The sequence below is a fragment of the Solanum verrucosum genome, unplaced genomic scaffold (genome assembly GCF_900185275.1).
Source record: "Solanum verrucosum unplaced genomic scaffold, falcon-dt-bn FXZP01000040.1, whole genome shotgun sequence".
Lineage (NCBI taxonomy): Eukaryota > Viridiplantae > Streptophyta > Magnoliopsida > Solanales > Solanaceae > Solanum > Solanum verrucosum.
Window position 1 is genome coordinate 3,364,050 of NW_026020323.1, and position 8,925 is coordinate 3,372,974.

An 8,925-nucleotide genomic window follows, 5' to 3' on the forward strand; every position below is an offset into this window, starting at 1 on the left:
CTAGAGTCTAATTTTCAGAAAGGCTCAAAATAATTGCTACTTATCTTTAGACTTGGCCCAAATGGTCAATTTTTTTCTATTTAGCCATAAATTTTGAAGTTATAATTTTTGAAATTTAAAATTATATTTGGACATATATTAAAATTAAAAATAATTAAATTTTGTGAATAGAAGTCCCAAAGACTATTAAACTTAAAATTATTTGAAGATCAGATTTATAAAATCTAATAAGAATTTTATAGTCAAATAATATTTTAAAAAAATAATATAAAAAAAAATCAGCATAGACTTTGGCTCACAATAGTCCTACAAATTGCAAGTCCATAAAGAGAAAGCAGGTGTAGGAAGAGTAAAAAAGAAAAGGGTGTAGGAGATTTTGCTAATCAGCTAAAATAAAATAAAATAAAGATCTATAGCAGTGTAGCAAAACATCATCTTTCTCTTTCAGTCTTCATCTTGTGGCACCACTCTTAAGGGTTTCTTTTTCTTTTCTTTTTTTCTTTTTTATTTTTTTCTTCCTTCATTTTTCCTTTCTTGAAAATCATCTTTTTTTTTTCTTTTTTTAATATAATCTGAGTTTTATATCTCCTGTATATTTACATTAAATTAAATTCATAGAAGATGATGCAACAGAGGCTGAAGCAGCAACAAGCATTGATGCAGCAATCCCTTTATCATCCTGCTCTTCTTGCACCCCCACAGGTTCCTTTTTTTCTTTATTGGGTTTTGACTTGTTATTATGCCTTTTTGGATTTTACCCAAGTTCAAGTTTTGATAAAGCTGGAATCTTTTTGTATTTTTTCATCTCTTGATTGTGGTTTTCTTGAAAATTGAAATTTTGGGTCTTTGTTCTTTTTTTGTTTTTAATTTGGATACCCATTTGAAAATTTTAAGCTTTATGTCAAAAATAAAAAAAATGTATACGCGTTAATGATTAGAACATGGTGAAGTCTGTGGTTGAGTTTGTAGAGTTGTGATTGGAAAGATGGTGCCTTTTTGAGAGGCAACTAGTTGAAATTACTGGACTTGAGTTTAGCTAGTATTAAAAATTAAGAAGTTATAATAATGGTGTTTGGTTTTTGAACTGTTTTAGCCTTTATTTAGTTTGTCTGCTTAGCACTCCTATATAGATAGAAAGTATTGAGAGTAAGGAATGAGCAAATCTTGGTGTCTTCTCTGTTTAGGCATGGTGATATGGTTGTTTTTTTTGTAAAATTCCAAGTTATTGAATGAAGGTTTCATAACTTTGGGTAAGGGAGAGATGAAGGGGCTGTGGAATTGGGGTCATGGCCTCCACAATCCTCCATTCATTCACATTTGTACCTTCTATGGGAATCAAAAGTTTTTGTGAATTGGGTAGTGGCTGCGGTTCCCTTGTCATAAAAAAAAGTGGTCATGAATTTTCACAATGCCATGGTATACTCCTTCTATATTGATTTGACCTAGTGTCTATACAACTTTATTACATGGGATTAAGGAAAACTTAGGATCCTTTTTCTTTTATTTTTTTATTGACCTTTTGTAGTATTTGTTTACAGATAGAGCCTATCTTGAGTGGAAATTTGCCTCCTGGATTTGATTCAAGTACTTGCCGCAGTGTGTGAGTGCCTCATGGCCATTCTTTTTATTCGAAAATCAGTTTTCTTTTTATTTTTCCTTTTTCCTTTTAAGTTGTTGCCTTTTGCTTGAAAAGTGATACTCCCTCCGTTTCTCTATTGTATCTTGGTACAAAAGCTCATGTAATGTATACTTTTATATGCTTTCTTATTACTTGTTCGCTGCATGTTTAGCTGCATGAAACTGTGCTTGATCAAACATGCTTGTCTATATATTTAAAGAGAGCATGATGTTCTGAATTAATCTTTGATAACCCTTCTGGTTTTTAATGTTATCCGAACTAGGTACGTTGGAAACATCCACCCCCAAGTAACGGAACCACTTCTTCAAGAGGTCTTCTCAAGTACTGGCCCCCTTGAGGGATGCAAGCTCATAAAAAAAGAGAAGGTCTGATTTCATTATTGTGGTTCATGTTTAACATTTTCTTACCAGACAAGTCTTGAGAGTTAATTGAAACATGCCTATCTGAAGATGATTGATTTATGTCATAGTTCTAATTAGTGTAACATGTTAACACTTTAATGACTATGGAGTGTAGGCACCTTGGAGCAAGTGAAGAATGTAAATTAAAATCATGAATTTCTCTTGAGTTTTGTTTTAGGGAGAAGCTTTTCAGGTGAAGCTGGTTATGCTAATGATTCTGGCTCTGTGCTTTCAGATGTGTTTGTTAGGCCATATGCATATCTCGAGGGTGAGGGCTTATTGCCTCTTGCCCAATGGAGGGTGCTATTAATTTATGAGATGTATGCCTTAGTAGTTGAGATGCGACTTTGGCTGAATTTCATCAATGCATTCACCTCACTGGTGCTTGTTTGGACTTTTGGAGAGAGAGAGAGAGAGGGAGGGAGGGAGGGAGGGAGGGAGGGAGGGAGGGAGGGCAAGCTAGCATGTTTAGTTTTAACTCATTTAGGGTTATGGATAGTTGTGGTTGAAGTGGTTTCTCTTTGTGATTTTTCAAATAGGCAATATTTCTCTCACTCCGACAATCCATTAACTATTGAAAAGAAACAAAAAAAAAGTCACAATTTTCTATTTCCAATTTCTTCACTGTTCAGTCATTGCCCAACTTTTGTTGTTTCCTCCTTTAGTTTTCTTTTTCAACTTTATGCATATACTTGTTTGAAATGAATTGTGATAACCTCCTTGAAAGACATTTGCTTTACTTCTCGAGGTATCTCTCTCACCTTGGAACACCATGGCTTCACCTTTAGCCTTAGAAACATTGGCCTTGTTAGTTCTTCAACTCATGAATCAGTCTTCATGAATTTAGAGTGTAGGCATTGTCTGTTTGCTTTAAGTATTTATAGCATTGGTGCCAGTCAAAACTGTGAATCTTCAAAATCGATGAATCACCATTGAGCTTTTGTAGATTGAAGTATAACAAGGTTGTAATGGTGATTCCCATGTAAGTTCTTAACTTTTAACTTGTGAAAACCTTGCAGACTTTGGAGTTTATTGTGGTTGCGACATTGCAGCAATTTAATGTGATGAGGATCTATTCATGATTAACATTTAAGCTTTTAAAGCAAAAGTATTTCACATTAAAACTAATCATGCACAATGATAGTCTTCACCTTCTGTCACTCCATGATTTCTACAAGTTGGGCTATACTTGTAGAACCTGAGAAAGGGTCGGGAAAGAGGGGTTGGTGTCTACCAAATGTTTGAATTCTTCATCGTCTTGTATAGTGCAATAATGATGTTCGTTCCATAAAATATTTTCTGTCTTCACAGTTATAGTCCTGAAATCCTTGATACTTCCTAGATTGATGTTTATGTGTGAGTTTGCCATTGATCTCAAGTCACATAACTTGTTTGAAATTTCTTGATACGAGACTAATATATGGTGATTCCTTGCAATGCAGTCGTCGTATGGTTTTGTCGACTACTTTGATCGCCGATCAGCGGCCCTTGCTATTGTGACTCTTAATGGAAGAAATTTGTAAGTGGATTTTCTTGCAATATTCTGGCTTAAGGGTTCAGCATTTACACTGTGGTAGGTCTTACTGGTAAAATGCAGGTTTGGACAGCCTATAAAAGTTAACTGGGCATATACTAGTGCTCAGAGAGAGGATACCTCAAGTATGTATATCAGATATCTGAATTTTCTATCTTCTTGTTAGTTTTGCACTTAGTTGAAAACTCAATACCGTCTTCTCTGGATTACAGGTCACTTCAACATTTTTGTGGGTGATCTCAGTCCAGAGGTTACAGATGCCACATTGTATGCATGCTTTTCAGTCTACCCTAGCTGCTCGTAAGCTCTATCATTTGTAGTCCTGCAAACCCTGACATTCATTTTCAAAAATATATTGTACTCTCAGATATGACTTTCAAGTTTTTCCTTGCAGAGATGCAAAGGTTATGTGGGATCAAAAATCAGGCCGTTCAAGGGGATTTGGATTTGTTTCCTTCCGTAGTCAGCAGGTACTAAGATGGCTTTGATCAACCCTCTGATATTAAGCTTCTTCTCGTGTGCATTCCACCCAAAATAGGAAAAGAAGAAAACCAGTAGTGCCTACCTTGTGCTTTTCTATGAACCATGTCAACCTTTTTTTCTTTTCTTTGGAATGTTTTGTGCAGGAGGCGCAAAGTGCAATAAATGACTTGAATGGTAAGAACAAGCAGTCTATCTTTTTTTTAATACACTCATTCAACATGGTTTTATATACTGTCTTTAAAATTGCATATTGAGAATTTGATTCTTCATAGAGCACTTTACCCACCAGTTTTCTATTGGGGAAAATCTTGGTTGCTTACTGTTTGTGTTCTTGTTCTATTTGGGATTCTATAGCATAGGACAAACTAAGATTATTTTCTTGTTTTCTCGTGTGGGTAGCTCATTGATAGACATTCTGTCACTCTCTATGCTGGTCTTTCACTCGCAGAGCTAAGCAGATCATTGCATCTCCTCCAGTCTTCGTCAATCTAGTTTCATTAGGTTCTCTTGCATGCTATAGTTCAATCTTTTTTTTACTGTTTTTGCGGAGTATACATGTAAAGAATGGCGTGTACCAGCCAATTTATATAATTCTCAATGTTTTAGAAATACAAGATTTGGCATTTCTTTTTCTCCTAGAAATCATTTTCAAATGGATGAGAACTTGGTTTCATGCCACATTGCTGCATCATTTCTTGGTTGTTTTATCTCCTAGATTAGTAGGCTTGATCGAAGATAGGTCTGGTTTTCTATCTCATCTAAATAGAGATCTTTTTGGTTCAAAACAAAAGGTAAGTGGTTAGGAAGCAGACAAATCCGCTGCAACTGGGCAACAAAAGGCGCTGGAGGAATTGATGACAATAAGAGTTCAGATGCGAAAAGTGTTGTTGAGTTGACAAGTGGAACATCAGGTTGGTTTTTCATGAATTTTATAGTTGCTTCTGTTTTCTGCTTGTTGAAACAACACTGGACTTTGAGTTGTAGTAAATCAAGTACCTTTAACAGTCATGTACAATTCTTGCATATTGATCCAAGCACATCCATATTCAGTGTGTTATTGTGTTATATGTGTACATTCTTTTGCCAAAGTGATGTAGACTCTGCAACTGATGTGGAGTGCTTACTAGAACTTTTTAGATGCCTTACTTTTACTGAATTAACCTACATAGTGAAGAATCTTGATGCTATTTATGTTATTGTCTAGATGATGGTCATGACAAGGCCAATGAAGATGCTCCAGAAAATAGTCCCCAGTATACAACTGTTTATGTTGGCAACCTTTCTCCTGAAGTGAGTATCAGTAACACCTCATAACTCTGTTTTAGAATTTGTAACTAATTGTTGTGGGGATATGTCTCCACCCTCCTTTAGGTCAGCTCCCCAAGTTTTGATCAAATACCTAGCGACAAACTCCTATGTTCTCTGCAATCATATTTGCACATGCTCTCTTTCGGGCAGACATTATGATTCATGAATAACATGAAACACCTGAAGTGGTTAAATGTAACTGCTGTATCAGAAGTTCCACTGGTGGAGATATACGTCACAAGCTTCTTAAGCTTTAATTTAAATCTACGTTCAAGCAATGGAACTATAGCCCCACTCCTGGCATCTGCATGAGTATCAAGTAGCTGTTAGGACGCAAGAGATTTACCTTCCCTGCTTGAATGCCGTAGAGGAATAATATACAGTGGAAGTAGGAAGGAGTTTATTTGCAGTTTATTATTATTGTCTTCAGATATTTTAATTATGTGTGGAGGTTCTCATGTCCATGTGTGTTTCAGGTCACTTTAGTTGACCTCCATCGTCATTTTCATGGTCTTGGAGCTGGCGTTATTGAAGATGTCCGTATTCAACGGGACAAAGGTTTTGGTTTTGTAAGATACAGCACCAATGCTGAAGCTGCTCAAGCTATTCAGTTGGGAAATGCCCAATTCCTCTTTGGTAAACCTATTAAGGTAATGTGTGAAAAATGAGAATTCAGCTGTTTTGACTTTGTGTATACCTCGACTTTCTGTAACACTACCTGGTTTTAATAATCTAAACAAAGTTATTGAACTATAAAGAACATTTTAGAGTTCGCTTTCCTCAGACTTGTGACTTATCCATTTGTAATGTCTTCAGGCCTGATTGGAGGCAAATTATGTAGAGTGGGTACTTGAAGTTCTTCGTTATTTCTTTTGCAGTTCACGAAAATGATAGTTCAACAGTTTAGAAGCACCGAAGGGAGGGGGTTATGTATAAATTTCTAGAGCACCTTGTGTGGTCCTATTCCATAGAAGAATATTCATATTTTATTCGTTGTAGAAAGTGAGTTTGATGATTCTGCAGATGTTGTTTTGCTTTGAAATGTAAAACAACCTAATTTTTGGCATTTGGAGTTGCTGGATGTGTAATATCATTTTCTTAGGGTCGGATGGGCTTGACTGAGGTTACTTGTATTCTAATACTTGGTAGATTTTAGCACCACCTGAGCTGGAAGATAGTTTTTCTATGTGAGAACTCCTTTGTCAGCAGATAAAGGCATAGTGTATGTACAGGTATGTTCAATAGAAAGAGGAAGAGTAACGTAACTCTTGTTCAGGGTAAACTGTTGATAACAGTGTTGGTGATATTAGGTTGAAGACGAAAGTGTAAACTTTAGGAGAAGGATTTGACTTCGTCGTTATGTAATAACTTCATAAAATGCAAAGCACGATGTGAAGGGGTAGTTTACGGTCACACAATTGGCCCTTGTTCTTGAGCATGTTAGTGAATTGAAGCAGAGGAGTTGTCTCCAAATGTTTTCATTAGTTGACAATTGTTTTCTGAGATTTAAATCTAGTGAAAATTAATCTTCTGCTGTGTTGGTAATTTTGTGTTTTCATTACAGTGCTCATGGGGAAGCAAGCCTACTCTGCCAGGAGCCAGTTCTACCCCTCTTCCTCCTCCAGCTGTGGGACACGTCCCTGGTATTTCAGTGACTGATCTTGTAGCCTATGAGCGGCAGCTTGCTTTGGCTAGGATGGGCGGTTCACAGGCTCTCATGCATTCTCAGGCTCTAATGCATTCCCAAGGTCAGCGAATTGGTGTTGCTAGTCAAGCGATTTATGATGGTGGTTATGGAGGTATTGCTGCTACAACTCAACCACCATTGTACTACTAGTGCATAACAACACTTGCTGCTTCTGCTCTGCCGGCTTTGTTTTATAGGATGCTTTTTCTTTTTCTCGTTAGTTTTTCGTGTCTGAAGCATGTATGAATATGTAGCTTGTATTTTGTCTGGCAGCTAATCCTATGGCAGTTCACTGGATGAGCAGCTTCTCTTCTTTTACCCAAGGAGATCTTAGAATGTTTCATGAACTGAAATGTTTTAAAGGATTTCTCGCACTGCGAATCATGCTCTGCATATATGCATTTTTCTTTTTGTTCTTTATTTCCTAGCAATTGTGAAATGAATCTGAGTCGGAAAATGTTCAAAGCACAACCTTCGTCAATTATCTTGATGTCGAAAGGGAAGAGGACAAGGTCTTTGCCTTTAGGGTTTTGTTCAAGTAGTAAAGGTTAGAGGGACTTGTGACCTGGTTTGAATCTCATGTCATGCAAACTAAGCTTGATATTTCAGTGGAGGAGTTTCAAAATTTGTGGTGGGTTTTTAGGGTTGGTCCAGATGGATTTCTTGAATATCAAGTGTGGATTTTTTGGTCATGAAATAAAAATTTGACTCGGGCATATTTAATGTGTTATGTTTGAACTAAACAATGAACATTAAGGGTGTGACCTAGTGGTTATTGAATTTGTTAAGAATCTTGAGGTCTCTTAAGTTAAGAATTCAGTGGAGACAAAAAGCTGACTTGGATATCATAGTCCACACTCCACAGTCATTAAAAAGGAAAAAAAAAACAATGAACTTGGTTGGGGAAGATTTGGATTTATTCTTTTTACAAAACTAGTTTTATGTCTTTTTGTTTTAAAGAATTTTTTATTTTTATAAAAAGATTATTTTCTTCTATTTAATTTATAAGTGATTGACCATAAGAGATTATTTATATCTTGGGGTGAGGTAAAGCGTGGTCATGTTCATTTCATAAGAAAAAAAAAAGATTTGTAAGCAAGCCATTTTTTTTTTCATTCCACAGACTAATTTGGTTTTTTATTAATATATCAAAGTAATCATAGTCTTTACAACTAAAACAGAACGTAATAAATTTGAACTAGCTACTACTCCCTCTATCCTTAATTACTTGTCCATATTTTCTTTTTTAGTTATCCCTAATTACTTGTCCATTTTGACAAATCAAGAAAGGACAATTTTATTTTATCTATTATACCCTCAATTAATTACTTTGAAAAATGTAGAACTTTTTGAATATCTTAAGTTTTTAATTCATACACTTCATAATTAATAGGGGTAAAATGATAAACTCACTATGTCAATTATTGTTTTCTTAATAGGTGTGCCAATTCAAAAGTGGACAAGTAATTAGGGACAGAGGAAGTACTAAATAAGACTTGAGCAGAATGGTAAAATGATTTTTTCGTTACTTCAATTTTTTTTTGTTTTGTGTTGGTTTTATGAAAGATCTTTATTTTTACATATAAAAGATCTGAAAAAGTTATTTTCCTCTATTCAATTGTAGGTGGCCAAAAAATCTCATTTTTTCTAAAGAATTTTTTTCAGCTAGATCTTGTTTTTGTGCTTGCGGCTGTTTTGAAACTTAGGCCTTCTACTTCTATTGCTTATGAGTTGCTTCATATTTGGCAGCGGAATCGGATAAAAATACAGTTGAATTTGTACATGAGGTCAAGAGCACACGTCTTAATCTAATTTTTTTAGAATTCGTTTATAGCACCTTGAATGATTCTCAATTAAAATAAAACAAATATAA

General features: G+C 35.3%; 1 protein-coding gene across 1 annotated transcript; it reads left to right on the forward strand.

Moving 5' to 3' along the window:
* Positions 1-462: 462 nt before the first annotated feature.
* LOC125835587 (oligouridylate-binding protein 1-like) lies at positions 463-7,414 on the forward strand. The gene is made up of 12 exons (XM_049514702.1): positions 463-702; positions 1,539-1,600; positions 1,902-2,004; positions 3,483-3,559; positions 3,638-3,699; positions 3,787-3,874; positions 3,969-4,044; positions 4,201-4,231; positions 4,849-4,968; positions 5,262-5,347; positions 5,842-6,015; positions 6,930-7,414. The coding sequence occupies exons 1-12, from the start codon at positions 622-624 to the stop codon at positions 7,200-7,202; spliced, it is 1,233 nt and encodes a 410-aa protein (XP_049370659.1). The 5' UTR covers positions 463-621; the 3' UTR covers positions 7,203-7,414.
* The last annotated feature ends 1,511 nt before the right edge of the window (positions 7,415-8,925 follow it).